This window comes from Urocitellus parryii, chromosome 13 (genome assembly GCF_045843805.1).
Source record: "Urocitellus parryii isolate mUroPar1 chromosome 13, mUroPar1.hap1, whole genome shotgun sequence".
Classification (NCBI taxonomy): domain Eukaryota; kingdom Metazoa; phylum Chordata; class Mammalia; order Rodentia; family Sciuridae; genus Urocitellus; species Urocitellus parryii.
In genome coordinates this window covers 12,853,690-12,875,208 of record NC_135543.1, presented here as the reverse complement: position 1 = coordinate 12,875,208, position 21,519 = coordinate 12,853,690, and the positions used below count along the sequence as shown (strand labels likewise).

The 21,519-nt window shown below is 38.7% G+C and overlaps 1 protein-coding gene across 1 annotated transcript in view; it reads right to left on the bottom strand.

Moving 5' to 3' along the window:
- The window catches only part of Vps4b (vacuolar protein sorting 4 homolog B), a 34,872-nt gene extending 16,367 nt beyond the window's left edge, over window positions 1-18,505 (bottom strand). Inside the window, exons 1-4 of the mRNA XM_026404636.2 lie at window positions 18,378-18,505; window positions 6,986-7,097; window positions 5,203-5,359; window positions 2,010-2,077 (exon numbers count right to left, since the gene is read on the bottom strand). Coding sequence (XP_026260421.1) covers window positions 2,010-2,077; window positions 5,203-5,359; window positions 6,986-7,097; window positions 18,378-18,404 — 364 coding nt within the window. The 5' untranslated portion in view covers window positions 18,405-18,505. The remainder of the gene's footprint in view (window positions 1-2,009; window positions 2,078-5,202; window positions 5,360-6,985; window positions 7,098-18,377) is intronic.
- Between the last annotated feature and the right edge of the window lie 3,014 nt (window positions 18,506-21,519).

Below are 21,519 nucleotides of genomic sequence, written 5' to 3'. Positions count from 1 at the left end.
AGGGGAGGTGGGATTAATTGAAGAATATAAATAATTGAATATACCTTATTACATAAATTTATCCAATCTTTGATTATATTATGCATACATCAAAACATTATTCAACCTCAAAAGTCACTAAAGTTAGGTAACAAAAATCATAAGCCTGTTTTTAATTCTGACAACCATATATTACACATAATGTCATAATTTAAAGCAGAAATACAAGATTTATTTCAGGAAAAAGATGATTTAGAAAAAGGATATTATACTATAAAATCCCTTACCAAATCATTAAATTAAAATGTGGCAAAAACTTTATACATTATAAATGAAAGGCTGAGGCTCCTTTCTTATTTTATTTCATCCTGACATTCCAAATAAATCTCCTCATTCACATGTTTTAACCATTTGTATTTTTTTTCACATCTCTCATGCTTATAACTGTCAGAGAATTTACAGAAATATCTATTAAAAAGTGGTTACATCTTTTTAAGTATTTTTTTAGTTGTAGATGGACACAATATCTTTATTTATTTTTTCGTAGTGCTGAGGATCAAACCCAGTGCCTCACATGTGTGAGGCAGGCGCTCTACCACTGAGCTACAGCCCCAGCCAAAGGTTACATCTTTTTTAGATTTTCTCTTGTGAGGAGCAGGGGGCCAGGGAGTAGAGGGGAAACTAAACCAAAACCAATAAAGCAGACAGAAAAAACTGTCTTGCTTTACAACTGAAATAAGGTCACATGTCACAGAACACTGGACAACCTAATAAATGCTAACATGCAGTGTACACAGCACAGCTTCAGGCAGTGGGATGCACAGTGGATTCTCTCTCCATAAAGCTGTCCTCATCAACTGTTCTGCTTTCAAGGTACTATCCTAAGTGTTCTCCAACACATCTTGCTGGAATGTGTAAGACAGAAACATGGGCCAAATGGAGATTAGTGCAGCAAGGCTAAAAGTCTGGTTAAGCTAGGTATATTCACTATTCAATAACCAAGGCTGAGCCGGCATCATGAAAGTTATTCCCTGTCATTTATTCTATTTCAAAAGATTCAAACAAACAAATACATACTACCAACAATTGGGCTTAAAATTAAATTTGAAAAAAACATTAACTAACATATCAAAGAACAATCACATTTTAGCAGTTTAGAAGGCCAACAATTAAATAGATGCCTTTTTACATACACAGTGCTACCATTTATCAAGTCCCTGAATTTTGTCATATAAAATATTATGATGTATTTACGGTCATTTATTTTCCTTCCATGAAAAGAAAATATTATAAATTTCCATTTTAGAGATGGGGACCCTGACTCAGAGGTTAAGAAACTTTCCCACAATTAGAGAGCTTTTAAGTGATCAAGTTTGAGGTGGAATTCAGATCTGAACCCAATCTCTTTCCATTATGCCACTGTACTTCACTACAGAATGGAATGAAATGGGCTTATGTAGGTGTGGCATGTAAAACAGTTAAAAGAGAAATATACAGAGATACATGTAAATAGGATCAATGAAAAGCAGATGAGGAAGAGCAAGTAGGAAACACAAAATAAACCATCTTCAAATCAAAGAAATGGCAATAAAAACCAATTGTAATTCCTAATTCTTTCTTTTTCTCAGACAATAGCAAAATTTTAATGCCTTCAAATTTTGCAGTGTGCTAATATTATAAATACTATCTTCTCTACAAGGGGGCAAATGAAAAAGAATAAATTGATTGATAGCCTTTTAAAGGCAGATATAAAACAAGCAATATTTTTACTCCATGGGGGGAAAAAAAAAACTATATCAAACCACTGAGGGCAAACCATATAAAAAACACTTTAAACAAAGCCAACATGTGATAACTGGGAACACCGTTATCACATGTTAAAGACAGTTATTCAATTCTTTATACCTCATAAATGACAGTTTAACCTCATTTAAATATAGAGGGAAAGGAAAAAAAAACAATTCAAATGCACAATTCACCATGAGTCTTTTCAAGAAGACAGTAAGTTTAATAATAAAATCTAAAGCAACCTTGAAGTTGATTCTGTAGTTTCTTTTTTTCAGGATCATCAGATTCTCCTTCCCCATCACTGTCATTCCTAATAAAAAGAATTTAATACATTCAAATGACCACTCACTTCCATCAAATAATGCAAAAATGAAGGAATAATAACCTGAAATATTTGCAACTTAAATGGCAAAATAAGACATTCACATTTAAAGTTATGTTTACTTTATTACTCTTAATATTATATTAAATAAGAGGCAGGTATATTATCAATTAAGAGGGAGGCATAAACAGGGAAGGAACAAAAGACTACAATGAAGTCAAGAACTATCTCCAAATTTCCATGATATACTTATATATGTATGAATTATAAATGCATGCTCCACACATTATTCCACAAAGAATTTAAGATATATTACAGAGAAGGAGTTGCAAATAACAATAAAACATCAGGACCAGGCAAAATATGACTTGGAACAAGAATTAGTTCTAGGGAGAAAAAACCCAGAATACTAATTATCTAAGGTACAAGATCTATGACCCTTAGTCTAAGAATTACAAAGAATGAGTGAGGTTTCTTGATGAAAATTAACTGAACCCAAAGAACAATGGGCAACTCAGCAGTTCACATATAGGAATTTAAAATGACTTTTTATCTTATTTTTTTGTACTGGGGATTGAACCCAGGGGTATTTAACTGCAGAACCACATCCCCAGCCCTTTTTATTTTTTTTTATTTTGAGACAGTGCCTTGCTAATTTGCTAAGGCTGGCTTTGAACCTGTGACCCTCCTGTCAGCCTCCCGAGCTCCTGGGATTACAGGTGTGCTCCACACCTGGTCTGGCAACTTAAATTATAGCAATTAGTATATGATAGAACACATTGCAACCTTTAAAAATGATGTTGAAGAAATAGCTTATAAGAAAGATATTCCTGATACAATGTTGAGTGAAAAAGTCACAAAACAAAACAGGGCATTATATATATATATATTTTTCAATACTGGGGATTGAACCCAGGGGAATCTACCACTGCACTACATTCCCAACCCTTTTTATTATTTTATTTTAAGACAGGATCTTGCTCTGTTTCCCAGGTTGGTCTCAAACTTGCAATCCTCCTGCCTCGGCCTCCCAAGTAGTTGGTATTATAGGCATGTGCCACCACACTCATCTGGCATTATCACATTTTAAAAAATATAAAGGAAATGAAAATTCTGACAGGTTTTATGCCAAAATGGGATTGCCTTGGTTAGGTAGGGTTATGGGTGAGATAGGAATGATTCACGCAACTCTCACTTCAACCACCCTCATCATGCTTTCTACTGTAAAGTTGTACTTATTTAAAAAACTGCCCTTTGTAGGCTCCCTTACAGGTAGGGTTCCACATGAGACCCAAGTTCCTCTAAGAAGGTGGAAGTTGCTTCCATGGAGACCAAATCTTCAGACGGAAGCACTGGTTTTACTGAGGAAGTGTGGCAGAGGTCTTACTGTGTGCTTCCAAGCCTTGGCAGCACTTGGCAGGGAACCGGCAGCAGTGGGATCTGAACATGACGTATCTACATACACATGAATTCATAACTACATGTCCTCACATGGCATAATGGGTACCTCTCCTAGTGATATGGCATCTATGCTTTATTCTCAGACTCTCAGATTTCTATAAGGCAATAGCCAGCAACAAATCTCTTTTTGTTTAAATTAGCCAAAGTGAGTCCTACTGTTTATTATAGGATAAAAACTGGCACCCCTCAATAACCAGTACAAGAGAGATGATTACAGGGTCTTCAAACAAGACTGGAAGAGCCTCAATAGACAGAGGAAGACAAAATATTTCTGTAGGCAAGAGAGTCTCAGTGAGAGTTGGAGGCTCTGGGCACTGAATTTTTCCCAGTATTTTAATTTCAAGTTGGAGTTCCTGCCTTACATTAATGCTCATTCATGTAAGAAACACCAAGTAAAAATTCAATAATTCCCAAAATGAAATCATGATCTGAGTTTTGTTCTGTTAATACTGTGGATGCAGAAGATAAAATATTCTCCGGTGTCACAGAAAATTCCTGCCCTGGTTCCCTAACCATGTCAACGGAGAATATAAAACTTTAAACCTCCAATTTCCTGCTATGGAGTTTGAAACAGCCAATCAGGTTTAGTTCTTATATCCTCATGTTCTTCAAAATGGTCTACATTAGAAGCCACAAAGTCTCTAAAGCACTGTTACTTTCATTCCTTGTAACTGCAGGGATTATCTAGGGACCTGTGCCACTACGAACATCAACTGTATGATATCCTCTAAAGCTCACCAAAATCTTGCTGCTTTCACCCCAACCAGTCCCAATCATCCCAGCAAAGAGCATTCTTCTCCTAAGAGTGTGTCACCTAGAACCACTTCTGGCACCAATCAGCAAAATAGTCAAAGAGGATCTGGTTAGAAGATGTTCCACCTGCTTAGCACAGAGCTAGGCATTCATATATTACACGTCAAATAAATAAATTCTGTCTCTATAAGTGATGTATTTCCTATCTAGGAAGATATTCCAAAAATGGGTTTCAAAGTTTATAAATTATATAATTTATACATGGATTTTAATTTATAATTTTGCAATTTATAAAATGGGTTATAACTTATAATTAGTTTCAATTTTATAAATTATGTTATTGTTTGTTTTCACAATGACAAATTTAATAGAAATTTAAGCAAATACAATGCAAATTCACATCAAAAAACTTTGCCTAAGATATCCAAACAATTATTTATATTACTGAAGTTATCTTTCTTTTTGTCCACATGGTCAAAGATTTAACTCACACATCACTCCTATAACTTTAACGCTCAATATTTACATGATGGTCAGAGGGTATTCCAGGTCATTCCACGCCATTTTTACAAATGTCTTCCCCTATCACTAGCAAGTGGTCATGGAGGGTCACCTTAGGTGATGTATCATCCCTTAAACCAGGGGTCAGGAAACATTTGTCTCTGAAGGACCAAACAGTAAATATTCCAGGTTTTGCAGCCACAGTCTCTATTGCAAAAACTCGACTCTGTTTTTACAGTATCAGAGCAGCCTTGGAAGACAACATGTAAAGCAATGGGCAAGGCTGTGTCCCAACAAAACTTTTACTGATAGAAACAGGCAACAAAAGAAATGTATTTCATAGAGGAAAAGTTAAAAGACACAGTACACAGTGGAATCCAACACTCTGAAATACATACCCCTTCTCATCAGCTGGACTTGGCTGTCCCTCTTTTACTGGCTTCTGTGGTTTTTTCTCCTTCTTCTTCAGATATTCCTTCAGTTTCTCTGCTCTATCAAGATATTCTGTACACTTTGCCCTAATACTCTGCTTGGCTTTATCACCCTGTGCTTCATCTGTTGAAAGGAATGAGATTTTCATTAGTATTCTGTACAGAAATATTTTAAAACTCTTAAGACATATTCCTTTAAACAAAGGAATTCTACATTGGGGGAGAGGGAAAAGATCATCTCTAACTCACTGTTAATCAATGATTATCAATTCTTTTCTATTTTTCCCCCCAAAGGGTTGGAGACAAACAATGAATTTGATACAAAAAAGAACTGAGCAAGACAACAGGGATTTTAAGTTAAAAAATAAGAAATTATTTGATATTATATAGGTTACATTTTGAAAATAGTTAAAGCTGCTTGTCTCACACAAAACCAATTGTAAGAAAAACAATGTGGGGGCTGGGGATGTGGCTCAAGAGGTAGCGCGCTCGCCTGGCATGCGAGGTTCCAGCCTCAGCACCACATACCAACAAAGATGTTGTGTCCACCGAGAACTAAAAAATAAATATTAAAAAAAAAAAAAAAAACAATGTGAATGTAGAACAGCAGTTAGAGGTTGGGGGTATGTGGATAAAGGGGAGTTAAATTTGATCAGTGCATACTGTTATGTGTGTATTAAAGTATCACAATGAACCCCATTAGAGATGTAATTTATTCATGTTGGGTTAGGGATACAGCTCATTAGGTAGAGTGCTTGCCTCACATGCACAAGGCACTGGGTTCAATCCCTAGCACCACATACAAAAAAAAAAATTTCATTCATGTTAATAAAAAATAAAAGATAAACAGAAGTGAAGCAGTATTAGCCATTTCCATTAATGTCTATGTAAGTTTTATTTCAAAGAGTATACAAAGTGATGGAAATTTCATATATTATATGTACCAACAATAGTAATTTTACTACATATCAGAATGTCAGGGCTAGTTTCAAAAGTCTACTTCAGCAATACATGTGATAGAAGGAATTGCCCCCATACAGCTTGTGTACTATATTCTTAGTTTCACTTTAATTGGGCATCAGCCCTCTTGATTAAATAGGGAAGCTCAAAAGACAACCTTGATGTATACAACTGCATTAGGTGTAAGATCCATAAGAGCAGTGGTTTTCTTTTTTTTAAAGATCTTTTTTGATATGGACACAATACTTTATTTATTTTCATGTGGTACTGAGGATCAAATCCAGTGCCTCACATGTGCAAGGCAAGCGCTCTGCCGCTGAGCTACAACCCCAGCCCCTGAGCAGTGGTTTTTATCCACTTTTCTCTCATCATTGTATCTCTTGTGCCCAGAAGAGTGCTTGGCACATGATCAACGTGCAATACGAGGTTGTTAAAAAAATGAATAAAATGTTTCCCAACCTTTTTTAAAAACAATTATTTCCAAGCATATGCTTACAGAGTAAGTTCAAATTATATATAATTTGGGCATACTATAATTAAAATAAAAAGCTGTTTCCATTGAATATGGACATTTTAAGACGTTTGCGTAAACAAAGTAAAAACTATGATAGCTGTTACTTTTGATAGTTAAGTCTGAGTGCTTAATAGTTACTAGAAAGAAAATGGAACTTGTTTGGGGGGGCAAATGCATGGTTCAAAATTTTCTAGTTTGTATTTCAATTTTTATAAATGAAATAGAGTAATTTTTTCCTTTGCATGTTTTTAAATAAAAAAATAACTTTTAGCTTACATTTAATTACATGGAGAAAATACTGTACAGCATGTTGATAAAGTTGAAGGGCTTCCTCATAATTCCCAGCTTTGTCTTCTTGTGCTGCTTTATTAGCAAGATCTATTGCTTTCTGTTTGAGATGAAAAATAATAACATCAAACATAAATAAAAGTTTGAAGTTAATAATTTTGAAATATTATTATTATTTTTGGTGGTGCCAAAATATCAGGGCCTTTCATATGCTAGGCAAGCAATCTACTACTTAGTTACATCTCTGCCTAATTTTTAAAATTTATTAATTAATTTATTTATTTGTTGTTTTTAGATAATCATGACAGTAGAGTTATTTTGACATTTATACATATATGGGGTACAACACATTACAGTTTTGATCCCATTGTGGTTGAATATGATATAGAGTTACACTGGATGTATATTCATATATGAGTATAGGAAAGTTATGTCCGATTCATTCTGTCTTTCCTATTCCTGTCCCCTCTCCCTTCCTTTCATGTCCTTGTTATGGGTTAGCATCCACATGAGAACATTTGATCTTTGTTTTTTTGGGATTTACTTATTTCGCTTAGCATGACATTCTTTAGTTGTATCCACTTACTGGTAAATGCCATAATTTCATTCTTCTTTGAGTAATATTTCATTGTGTATATGTGCCACATTTTCTTTATCCATTCATCTGCTGAAGGGCACCTATGTTGGTTCACGGTTCACAGTTTGGCTATTGTGAACTGAATTACTATAAACATTGATGTGGCTGCCTCACTACAGTATGCTGATTTGGGTATATGCTGGGGAGTGGAATAACTGCAGCACACGGTGGTTCCATTCCAAGTTTTCTGAGGAATCGCCATACTGCTTTCCAAAGTGGTGGCACCTATTTGCAGTCCCACCAGCAATGTATGCATGAACCTTTTTCCCTACACCTTTGCCAACATTTATTGTTGCTTGTATTCTTGATAATTGCCATTCTGACTGGAGTGAAATGGAATCTCCGTATAGTTTTAATTTGCATTTCTCTAATGTTGAACATTTTTTCAGATATTTTTTGACCATTTGTATTTCTTCTTCTGTGAAGTGTCTGTTCAGTTTCTTATCCCATTTACTGAATACATTATTTGTTTTTTTGGTGTTAAAGTTTTTTGAGTTCTTTATATATCCTAGAGACGAGTGCTCTATCTGAGGTGCAAGTGGTAAAGATTTTCTCCCATTCTATAGGCTCTCTGTACAAAAAAAAAAAGAATTTTTTTTTTAATCTTATTTTTTAGTTGTAGTTGGACACAATACCTTTATTCATTTATTTTTATGTGGTGTTGAGGATTGAACCCAGGGTCTTGCACGTGTGAGGTGATCGCTCTACTGCTGAGCCACAACACCAGCCCTCTCTGTACATATTCTTGATTGTTTCCTTTGCTTTTCAGTTTGATGCCATTCCATTTACTGATTCTTGATTTTAATTCTTGCACTTTAGGAGTCTTATTGAGGAAGTCTGTTCCTGAGCCGATATGATAGAGTTGGGCCTACTTTTTCTTTTAGAAGGTGATTCACTTTGAGTTTTGTGCAGGGTGAGTTCCAGGGCTTTAATTTCAATCTACTATATATGGATTTCCAGTATTCCTAGCATTGTTTGTTGAAAAGGCTATCTTTTCTCCAATGTATGTTTATAGTGCCTTTGTCTAGTTATGAGATAACTGTATTTATATGGGTAGCCTGTGTGTCTTCTATTCTGTTCTATATTTTTGTGCCAATATCATGCCGTTTTTGTTACTATAGCTCTGCAGTATAATTTAAGGTCTGGTATTATGATGCCTTCTGCATTACTTTTCTTGTTAAGGATTGCTTTGGCAATTCTGGGCCTCTTATTTTTCCAAATAAACTCCATGACTGCTTTTTCTATTTCTAAAAAATCTCTTTAAGGAAATTCTTAAAAATTAAGTGCCACCATTTAGAGCATACAGAAACAGGAGAAATTTAATTGGCTAAAACTCCTTCAGAAGTAACTGTGCAATGAAATACCAAGAATCTAAAAAAAAAACCCAAAGCTTTTAACCCAGTACTGAACCTAAACATTTACCGGGCAAAGACATTAAACATAAGAATTCTTTAAAAAAAAATGTGAAAACTTAAATTTTTAACAGCAAAAAGATGCTACACAGCAATTTAATGAAGCCCTAAGTAACATACACAGAATACTAAAGGATTATTAAGAGCATTAAATGAAGAAACATCTGTAATATCATGGCAAGTGTTTCTGATGGGTGTTTTAAAAAGCGGGACAGAAACTTTTTATATGCAGTAAAAGTTCAATTATGTGGAACAGCAGCAAAAAATAAAATGACAAAGAAAAAAGATGGGAAAAATTTAACAGAGCTTATTTTTGATGAGTAAGACTTTATGGATTTTTCATTTTCTACTTTTCCACATCTTCTAAAATATCCATTATGAACATGAACTACCTTTATAATATTAAATTTTTTAAAAACTCTATGAGAAATAATCTGTATAAATGTATCCAAGTGAATCTTGAAAATGATACAAAAGTCAATGACAGAATGACAGGCTTTTAGTTTCTCTCATTGGGGACCAAACCCAGGGGCTGCCACAGCTAGGCAAATGTTCTACTATCAGCACAGGCTTTTAAAGAAATGGTGATGGAGCAAATGGACACCCATAAGGGGTGGAGAGAAGCTTTGACTTCAACCTATCACTTTCTACAAAAATTAACTTTAAAGACATCATAGACTTAGATATAAAATATGAAATCATAAAACTTTTAGAAAAACACAGACAGCCATCAGGGTCTAGGGTTAGGTGAGTGCTTCTTGGATTTGATATCAAAAGTACAATGTACAGAAGGAAAAAAATAATAAACGGGACCTTGTCAAACAAACACTTTTGTTTTCTAATCGACCCTGCTAAAAGGATGAAAAGATAAGCTACAGACTGAGAGAAACATTTGCAAAACATCTGATAAGGGACTAGTATATAGACTACCTTAAGGTCTCTGAAAAAACAACAGTTAAGAAAGAATCCAATCAGAAAATGGGCAAAAGACACGAACAGACATTTCACCAAAGAGAGTATTATGGCAAATAACTACATGAAAATATGCTTAACATTATTAACAAGTTCAGAAATGCAGGTTCAAGCCTTAATGAAACATAATTATACATGTTAGAATAACTAAAATAAAGCCAGGCACTATGGCGCATGTCTATAATCCCAGTAGCTTGGGAGGCTGATGCAGGAGGACTGTGAGTTCAAACCCAGCCTCAGCAATTTAGTGAGGCCCTAAGTAACTCAGTTAGACCCTGTCTCTAAATAAATACAAAAAATAGCTGGAAATGTGGCTCAGTGGTTAAGTGGCCCTGATTTCAATCCCTGGTACCAAAAAAAAAAAAAAAGAAAGAAAGAAAAGTAGCTAAGATAAAAAATAGTAACAACATCAAACACTGGTGAAGATGCAGATAACTGGATCACCACTCATACTTTGCTGGGGGATATAAAGTGGTACAGCCATTCTAGGAAATTGGTTGTTTCTATTTGGTCTACACAACTAAAAATGTGGGCAGCTGAGAAAAGTGAAACAATTTCCAAAGTGCCCCTGGGCAATCAGGTACCTCTAGGGTTTCTGCTCAAAGGAATTTTTACTTTTACTCCCTAGAGCCTGAGAGGGTGTGGTCCTGCCAATTCCTAGGATGCCCATAAACCACGTTTCTTATTGTCTCTGCTTAAAGTATTTAGCATTTCTTTAGTGTCTGTATTGTTCACTTTTACTCATACTTTTCTGGCCAAACTGCAAGTTTTTCAAGTCTTTCTGCTCTGCTTTCCACTCCTGATTATCACAGTAAACTTGGCTAAAACCCACCAGCAAAATCTGTGCCACTGCCTGAATGGTGTGCTGAGTAGAAATTTTTTTCTGCCTAATTTATTAGTCCATCACCTTTGAATTCAGCCTCATGGAAAGTCTCAGAACAAGGGAAAAATCTAGACAATTTCTTTGCTACAATGTAACAAACAAACAAACAAACAAAAAACCACTAAAAATGCAATTACCATATGAAAAAGGGCTCTTGGGTCTTTATCCCAGAGAAACTGAGATTTATGTCCACAAAAAAACCTGCACATGAACATTCTAGATGTCCTCCATCGGTTTCATTCATGGTTAAACAAACCATGGTAGATCAATATCATGAAGTACTACTAGGACTACTGTTACACCCAGCTTAGATGAATCTTGAGGAAATCATGCTGACTAAAAAACACCAATCCCAAAAGATTGCATGCTATGATTCCATTTATATAAACCTCTCAAAAAATGACAAAATTAGAGACTGGGAACACGTTAATTGGTCAGGTGTTAAGGTTTAGACATGCGATGTCTCTCTAAGCTCCTGTGCTAATGCAAAATGTTCAGAGGTGAAATTATTAGATTATGAGAGCTGTGACCTCATCAGTCCATCCAAGTTTCAATGGATTAATTGGGCGGTAATAGGTAGGGTACAGCCAGAGCAGTAGATGGGTCACTGGGGGCATCCCCTGGAAAGGTTCACTGCCCCTGGATGGGAAATAGAGGGGATTAAGTGTCCCCTCTTTCTCTGCTTCCTGGCTGTCATGAACGGAGCAGCACTCCTCCACTACACCCTTCCACCATGATCTGCCTTAGCTTCGCCCAGACCCATGGACTAGGTCAACCATGGGTTAAACCTCTGGAACCATGAGCCAAAATAAACTTTTCCTTCTCTCAGTTGTTCTTGTTGGGTATTTTGATCACAGCTACAAAAACTGACTAACATCAGAGAACAGGGATGGTGGGTGGGAGAGACAGAGATGATGGTGGTCACAAAAGAACAACATGATGGATCCTTACAGATGGAACTTTTCTCTATCTCAACTGTGGTGGATACATAAACCCACACTGTAACAAAAGTGCACACAAATACATACAAATACTAGTCCAAGTAAGGAAATGTGAGTAAGAATTGCAGAATGTCTCCATGTCAATATCCTGGTAGGGATATTTTACTAGTTTGACAAGATGTAACTGGGTAAAGGGTACACTGGATCTCTGTATTGTTTTTACAACTAACTGCATGTCAATCTACAATTATCTCAAAAATTTTCATTAAAAACTATCTAACTTTTAAAAATATGCACAAACATATATGAATAACAAGCATGACTTATTAAAATATTCCAACTAAGTTAATTTAGGCAGTGAAACTGTATTATTCAACAGAGGACTCAACAAAAAAGAAAATGATCATCCAAACAATTCCCAGACAATCATGTGTAAGACTTTTACATTCTGAAGCAGCTGCTCATGGATGGGATATAGAGGGGTTTGTCAATGGGAGAACAGGTCTCCTACTGGGGCACGCTTCTTTTGTCCAGAAGTAAGAGGGAAAAAATGGTACTGTTTTAGAAATGATAAAATGTTGTAGTTGCATGTTTCATAGTCCAAATAGGTCAATTTTCAAGTTTTGTAAGTTAGACACGATGTAAGAAGTGGAGCTTGGCATGTGGTCAACTGTTGCTTTGGAGAAACTGGTCACATAAGAATGTATCCCAAAGACTCTATAGTAAAGCCACACAGCAGAAATAAATTCTTTCTTATTCTCATGATAATTTTCTTATTTTGAAAGGCTATGTCACTTACTTCCTTAGCCACTTGTTTCCCCTCATTCACAGTCAGCTCTTATTGTGGTGTCACAGTCAGATACCACATTGACAATTGTTAAAGCAAAACTCTTTCCATACATATATATTTTTTCTTTCTTTCTTTTTTTTTTTTTTTCTTGAGACAGTCTTCTTGTGTTGCCCAGGCTAATCTTGGGCTTGTGCATCCAAGTGATCCTCCAGCCTCAACCTCCTGAATAACTGGGATTATAGGAATCAGTCATCACATCCAGCTTAAAGTGAAATTCTTATGGTTGGTATTTAAGCTTCAAACACTGTACAATTACTTAGTTGAAGCTATTCTTTCTCCAATGATGAAAATGTCTGTAACCGTCTGATATGGAAGCCACCAGGCACATATGGCTGAGCCCTTGTGGCTCATGTGACTAAAGAGTGAATTTTTATTTAAATAGCCACTTGTTACTATGGTACTGAATAGCATATGCTAAACTTTTAAAACTCTTTCTTCTTATAAATGCCCCCATTTCACCCTTGGTTTTGTTAGCATTCTGCATTTAAAACAAAATTAACCATGTCATTAGTATGATTAAGGAGAGCTAATGATTCTTTCAGAATATAATCCTTACCATCTCTGTTGCTATAACCCTGGTTCAATCCACAATCACATCTATCAAAACTACACCTAGCCTAGGAGGCAATCAGCCTGCCTTCACCCTTGTATTCCAAAGTACACATAGCAACCGCTGATGGCTTCCTACTGTAAATAATGAAGTTCAAATGCTGCAGCATCATCTACAGGGCCTCACAGGGCCATGGCCCCAGCTATGTTTGGATCTTAGCTGTAACCCTCTAGACCTCCCCTTCACTCAGGCAGCCTGGGCACTACAGACCTCTCCTAGAACACTCCAGTCCTAGTTCAGCTGGCAGATTCAGAGAGCCCTCCCTAATCTGCATAGCAGAGGCTGTATTCCACCCATGCTTCCAGCTTTCCCCTCATTCCTGCACTCCCTTACCCACCATCACTGTATTTACCTGTGTATTCACTCACAGGCCTTCTCCTTTACTAATTAAGCTCTGTGAGGACAGAGCCTCACTTGGAGCTTCCGAGCCTCACTTGGAGCTTCCGAGCCTCAGAACAGTGCTGGCAGAAGGTAGGTACTCAAATTGCTGAATGAGTGAAAAAAATCTCCCTCCCTTTGGTTATTCTGTCTCTTGTTATCTCTAACAATTTCTCTACACTGGATATTTCTGAAAGCACACAAATAGCCCTCCTTCAAAATGCCTCCTTCGAAACACACCCTTCAGCTTAGTTCTCTTTCTCTGCTACTTTTCAGAGCCCAAATCACATGGGGTTAGCCTCTATTCTCTTCCCCGCTGATACGATTTAGATGTGAGGTGCCCCTCTAAAGCTCACATGTGAGACAATGCAAGAAAGTTTGGAGGAATGATTGGATTATATCCCTAGCCTAACCAGTGAGTTAATTCTTGATGGGACTAACTAAAGTGGTAGGGTGTGGCTGGAGGATGTGGGAATTGGGCATGGTTTGGGGTATATATTTGTATCTGGAGAGTGAAGTTTCTCTCTCTGCTTCTTGATTACCATGATGTGAGCTGCTTCCCTCTGCCACACACCCCTCCATGATACTCAGCCTCATCCTGAACCCGAGAAATGGAGCCAGCCTTCTATGGACTAAGACTTCTGAAACTGTGGGCTCTCAACTTTCCTTCCTCTATAGTTGTTCTGGTCAGATCCTTTAGTCACAGCAAAAAAGCTGAGTAAAACACCCTCATCATATGAATAAAACTGCTCAGATCAAGGCTATGGTGTCAGACCCAAAGACAATCTCTGGCTTCATCCTGACCTGACTGTATTCCATAGTTTCTCATTTCCTTCTTGACTGTCTTCTACTGATCCCCAAGCCCCATTTTCCTGATTTTCTTCTACCTCTCCAGCAGCTTCTCTGTTGATCATCCTCCTGGCATGTGATGAAATATGTTCCTCTGTGTTTGCGATGGGACTCACTTGTTTACTCCCTCCCTAAGTAAGATGTCTCAATGATTTAACACCGATAATCTTTAGGCTGACTACCAAATTTATTCCATTTATTCCAACACAGTTGTTCACATTGCTCCTATGTTTAAAATTCATCCAAATGTTTACCTGTACGCATAAGTGGGTTTTGCTTCTGTGATTTTTTTTTTTTGGCTTGGTTATCCCCCTGGAATGTAACCTCCATAAGGACAGGAGTTACTTATGTCTGTTGTCTTCACTTCTGCATGAGTCTGGCACAGAGGGATGGCAAAAAACAGTGACTTCATTACCCCATGGTCAGTCATGGTCCAGTCAATCAATATGAAAGAATCAAGATAGGGAACATCTGGGACTGTCCTTTTCAGGTTAGGAGCCCATGGTATATTTACCTTAGAAAACCCTGGGAAATGGTAAATTCTACAATTACATGTCTCAGAAGAAAAAATGTCCCGTTCCTTGTCTGACAATACTAATGCTTTCTCTATGCTACAGAATCCATCCCCCCCTCCACTCTGACATTTACTCCATCAGTAATATGCCACTCTACAATTTTCCTTTTTTTTTTTTTTTTTGGTTAGGTCTCTCCTCTGCAGAAAAATGTTTAAATCTTACCTCAGACTAATATCTACAGAATTCAAATAACCAACTCTCTTCAGTTCCTAGATTCCTCTTTACTGACTCTCTTACCATCTCTTCACCTCCACTGCAAAATCCCAAAGAGTACCCCAGGTTCATCTGGGTTTCTTGATATCCTGTTCCTCCCACAGCAATGTGTTCTGCCTGCTGATTCCCAAGGTTCGTGCGGAACACCAGAACAAACACCTAACAGTGTCTTCTGACTGACCATCACACCATTCACCCTGGTCTAGAGTCTTTCAGGCTCCCTTTGCTCTTTCCTTAAACCTCAACAACCCAGAGTTTCTGCCTTACTCCTTGTTTTTTCTTATTCTGTAAGCTCTCCAAGATGGGATTCCCTATGTCCACAACCTCTGCTACCATCTTTATGCTAATAACTCCCCAATGCTCACTGGGCATTTTTCTTGGATAGTCCCCACAAGCACTTCAAATTCTGCAAGTTCAGAACTAAATTTATTTTTGCATCTCCCTAAACATACCCCTCTTTTTGTATTCCCAGAACCAACTCTACCCTTTCAAGATATCTAATCCAGAAAGCTGGGAGAAATCCCATATTCCTCCTCCCTCCTCACTTTTTTACTATAGATATAAGATTATTCTCCTTTGATCAAGCCTTTCTTCTTTATTCGAATAAGTACAACACTAATCTGGTCAGTTACTATGTCCCATCACACAGGCCTCTGCCTTCTAACTGGTTTCCTTGTACCAGGCTTGCTTCCAGTCACGTTTACTCCACCCCCACATACAAATGATAGTTTAATTCTAAATCAAAAGTATGAGCATGCTACTCCATGGTTTGAAACTGTTCTATGACTCCCCATGGATGAGGACCAACCATTTATGTGTGGCACAAAAGGCTCCTCATGATATGGCATACCTCCTCAGGCCTGTGCCTCTGACCTTGCACACTGAATTCCCATCATACTAACTACTGGCACAACCCCAATGGACTTCGGTGGCATGCCTCTGTATGCATACAGTATACTCTATACTCTCCCTTGTGACATTCCAGCTTCTTGAGAACTTGTCCTCCTGCTGCAAAGCCTTCCCAATATCCTTAAGATGGCTCAGCCTACATTACTTAATAGATTCCCACTGTCTCCTGTACATTTTTCCAAAGATCACACTGTATCTTAAGCCACTTAATATGTCTGTTTTCACATAAGCCATGTAAGGTCACCAATGATAGATATGTTTTACAATTTCCCAGGACTTAGTACAATGCATGGCAGAGTAGACATAATAAATATTTAGGGACTGAGTCAACTTGGGAGTTTTATTTCATATTGTATTACCTGCAGTTTCCTCCAACCTCTGCAAAGTTTACTACACTACTGAGTGCATAAGTTGTTTTTTATCTCCTTGGGAAAACATCCAAGGAGGCAGAATTTTGTAGTGAAATAGCCAGGCTTGTAAGTAGACAGATCTGGATTAAAAAAGAACCTTAATACTAATTAACTAGTTACTTAACTAATTAATTAATCACATCTTTGGGCACACAAACCTTAATAAGCTAAGGTTTCTAATACTGTGAAACTGGAATAATATTCACCTGGAAGAGCTGTTTTGGGGATTACATGAGATCACATCAAACATACAGGAGATGATTACAGTTGTTTTCTATGATCACATCACCTCCTCTGTGAAGCATTCCTCATTTGATCTCAGAAGAGTAAGATATGCTCTTCCACACTACATTTCCACATTAACCTATGATTCTATTATAGTATCATGAAATTATTTCATAATTTTGATTTTTAGTTGTCTGCACTCCCTGTAGTATCTGGCTACAGGGATTTCTGTCTCATTCAGTGGGAGAGTTCTTCATTGTTTGACTCTTCTGCATCCAAATTTCCTAGGTTAGAAGGTTGAAAGGCTAACTGAGAAAGCACACCTGAACCAACACCTAATAAAACTATTCAACATCCTTCCTGTTTATCACTAGTCACTATACCTTCAGTGAATGTCAATCTCTAGCTGATTCACTAGAGAACATCCAACAAACAACCTTTATGCACTTTATTCTTTATTCTAAGAAATGAGTCATAGTTCCAATTGCAACGTTTTATGAAAAAATATAAAACATTTATTTTCATATTTTAAGGAAGATTTTCAAGAAAAGAGCTGCAAACCAGTCTCCTCTTGCTTTTATTTATTTATTTATTGGTAAAAACTTGATCTCTGTTTAAAATAGGTCTACTGTGAGTGCTCTTTGCTCAGGACCAATTATTTTGAGTAAAGGAGTTCTTTTCCATTTGACATCTGTAACAGTCAATCAATATTGCTGTCTGTTTGATAAACTAGTGTAAGTCCAAGACAGATATTCAATATAGATATTTCATGCTATTCTGTTGTCCCAAACTGACCTTTTAGGCTGGAAATCCTGGAGGCTAAGCCACATTCGAAACCCTACTGAAATCACAGATCCTTTGAAGATGGAAGGCACTCTTACAGAATTTTTTTTTCCTCAAAGAATTCCATAACGACTGAATCTACAATTTTAGTAGCCCATCATTTATGTACATAACACTGTGCTCATTACCTTGGGCCTGGAGAAGTGGAGCCACAAAAGTTTAAAAATACTTGCTGATCTTACATACTGCCATTTGGGAGCGTGCACATAAACACATATGTTCAATGAATTATGTAAGTTGGCTCTAGCCACAGCTTCCAGGGCCGTTCTCATTTTTCTACTTACGTCAAACAAACTCAAAAAGAAGGGCTTTGCTTTATAAGAAAGTAAGAGAGAGCCACAACCATCCTATTTTGAACTGGTCCAAGTAGTGCTTTGCAAAAATTATGCTTTTACTTTCTTCCTGGCAGTTATTGGAGAGACCTGCCCAGCTTGCTTCGAGGCTGTTTTGTCTCGTCTTTTAAAGCTCCAACCAACTCAGGAGTCTCCCACAGCCCGCGGCCGGGGACCCCCGGGTGGCAGAGCTTCCAGGGTCCCACCAGCGGCTCCCCGGCGCCCCGCCCCTGCCCGGCCAGGGCGCGGCCGCTTCCTCCCTCCTCCTCGCCCCAACCCCACCGCTCGCGCCGCCCCTCGGCTCCGGCTCTCGGAAAGAGGCGGGAGAGGAAAAGGGATACCTGAAGGTTGGCCCCAGCAGATGCCATGGCGGGGATCCAAAGTGGCTCTCTGAGTAACGCGGGGCGAGAAGCGCCAACAGGGGCGAAGCCCGTGTAACAGCCGCAAACTTCGAGAGGCTGGGGCTCTCGGACCCAGAACAGCCGCCTCAGTTCGGGAACGAGCAAAACAACCCTCCACACTCCTAGCCGCCGGACCCTCCTCACGATACTTCCGCAATCCCGAGCCCCCTCCGGGCTATGAACACACCTCCGACCGGAGCACGTCCGCTTTCGTCATCAGCACGCGCTCTCTCTAGTCACACTGTACGCGTCTCACTGCAGCCCCGGCCCTCGCGAGATGGGGAGAGGCAGCCCTGAAGCCGGATCGAGTCTGGCGGAAGTCAGGCGTGGCGCAGGCGCACTGCGGCTCAGGCCTTCGGGCTGGCTGGCGTCCGATAGAGCCGGAGAAGTGACCGCGCTGGCTAGGTCTTTTTCTTCTTTCCTTTTTTTTCCTTCTCCCACCCCATATTCTTAAACTTTACGATGAGTTTTTGGCTCATCTGACTCCTTTCTCGCATTGCCACTCCGTGACGTCTGTGCGAAAAAGGCATCTCCAAGACCTCTGGGGACTTTGTTCCGGAGTGTTTTCCTCGTTCCCATCGTTTCCTCGTCTGAAATGGGGCGCGCGTGGTTCGCTCCTCCGGGCGACGGGGGATGCAGAGGTGATGGGCAGCAGCTAGAGGACAGGCGACTTTGCCCCAGTTACTGGTCGACCCCACCGAGCCGGTTCAGCGTGTCGCTCGAGGAAGCCGTGGGGATAATTGGTATAAATACGGCATTTTGGCCGCTGCCCTGGAGCTTACCGCGTGGTGGGGAGGCCGGCTCTGAACCTGTCTTGCAGAATGTCACCTGTACCAGTTATATTTACAAGGAAAGTTGTGGCTTCAGAGGTTACGACCTTGCGTGAGCACCTTGATCAGAGATTAATGGCAGAACTGCAATAAAGCCGTTTCCCGGCCTTTCTATTACACAAATCCCTCCTTTCTGTTAATGGTTAGGTTTCTCAAAGGAAAGCAAAATAGTTGTTAATCACTCTTGTCATTTTGTTTCCTTCTCTTTCCTTATTTTTTTGGTAATCATCTGGCGTGTCCTAAATAAGTACTCACCTCCCCTTTTTAGTTGGTGTGATCACCAATCCTTGAAATCTCTCTTTTATAACTTCTTTATATAACTTCTCTATACCCCCTTAGTATTTCCCCGTTCTACTCCTCAATACAGAATTTTCTCTCTGCCCATAGCTTCTCTCATTACAGTCTGCCCCTCTTACCCTCTTCTTGTGTTTTATCTGTCAATCAACTAGAAATGGCTTCAATCTAAATCTGTAGGGCTACCTTATGGCCTGCTCAGCATTTAATATTGCCTTTTAGAGACGGGGAGTGGTGTTGTTTGTGTTTTTTTGTATGTGTTTTGTGGTACTGGAGATTTAACCAGGGACACTCTACCTCTGAGATACACCTTCTGCCCTCTTAATTTCCATTTTGAAATGGTCTTGCTAAGTTGCCCAGGCTGGCATTGAATTTAAGGACTTCTGAATCAGCCTCTTGAGTATCTGGGATTACAGATGTGGGCCACTGTCCCTGCCTTCTGAGCTCTGTTTTACAGGGTTTTTCTTGGAGACAAATTCTACACATTCAAAACCAAATTAATTTCTTGCATCCCAAATGTCCTCCTCTGGTTTCTCATTCTTAGAATGCTTTCACCAAATCTGCGCCATGCTGGCTCAGAACTCAAAGCTTCCTCTCAGCCCTCCATCTCAAGCCTTCCTTTACAGTAGGGACTTCAGCCCTTAATGAATGCCGGTACTTAGTAAATGTTTAATTATTATTAGGTGCTTAACTGAACTGCTTAAAATCAGATACTGTTGAGGCCTGGGGACAAAAAGACTGTCAATGTAGGTAATGAATGATTGGGTCAGAAAGACAGGGGCTGATTCAGGAGGAAATAAAATGTTACTACCTTCAGGACATTTCCCCCTTCACCTGTTGCCAAGGTGACCTACCTCCAGGGAATTGTTTCTGCAGGAGTTGTTCATGAATGGCTCCCTCCCACTCTCTTCCTGTTCCCACCCAGTATCACGCTGCCTTTTTGGCTCACCTTTGGTGGGATGTGGGGGCGGGGACCAAAGGAAATCTGAAATGTATAAAAGGGGCAGGATACCCCACTTACTCAGACACCCAGCTCTGTGGCCCCCTTCTCTGTCAAGTCTACCTCTGTTCTGTCCTTTAAATAAACTTGCTTTATATCCTTGCCTTGGAGTTTCATGGATGTTCGGTCTTCAACATCTGGGGAAATGGGACTTGGCCTTGATTGATTCACATCATTGGTATCACTGGTTCTTTAATGACTATCAAATAAACCTGATTTTGCCTGAAAGTACAACCAGACTCTTGACTTACCTTTCAATTCAAACCTCCCTCCACTCTTTTGTGTGTGTTGGGGATTGAACCGAGGGCCCCTTGCATGCTAACCATGTCTCTACCACTGAGCTAGCTTCAGGCCCTCAATCCCTAAATCTTTACCAAAACTAAACACAAGTGCCAGGCATCAGAAAATATGATGATGTATAGTCCTTGCCATTTAGGAGTTTAAAAATCAGTGAAAGACACAGACGAGTTTAAAAAAGAAGAATTCATTGAGTGTTAATGAGTACTACCATAAGCAAGCCTATTTTAGATATTGGATATGAACCAGTCAAAATCCCCTATCACCATGAAGGTCATGTTGATATGACATACCCCAACCCCATTGCAGTGAAGAGGACACATCAGTTCTGTATTGTTCTCCCCCCAAATCTATAACCTCAGTCTAATCATGAGAAAAAGGAAAAACTGCTTTGAGGGATTTGTCTACTTCTACAATTTATCTGAACTATTCTCTTAAAAAATGTCAAGTTCATGAAAGAAGGAGCAAGATAAAAAAATGTGGCATATATACACAATGGAATATTACTCAGCAATAAAAGAGAATAAAATCATGGCATTTGCAGGTAAATGGATGGTATTGAGAAGATAATGCTAAGTGAAGTTATCCAGTCCCCCCAAAAAACCAAATGCCAAATGTTTTCTCTGCTATAAGGAGGCTGATTCATAGTGGGGTAGGGAGG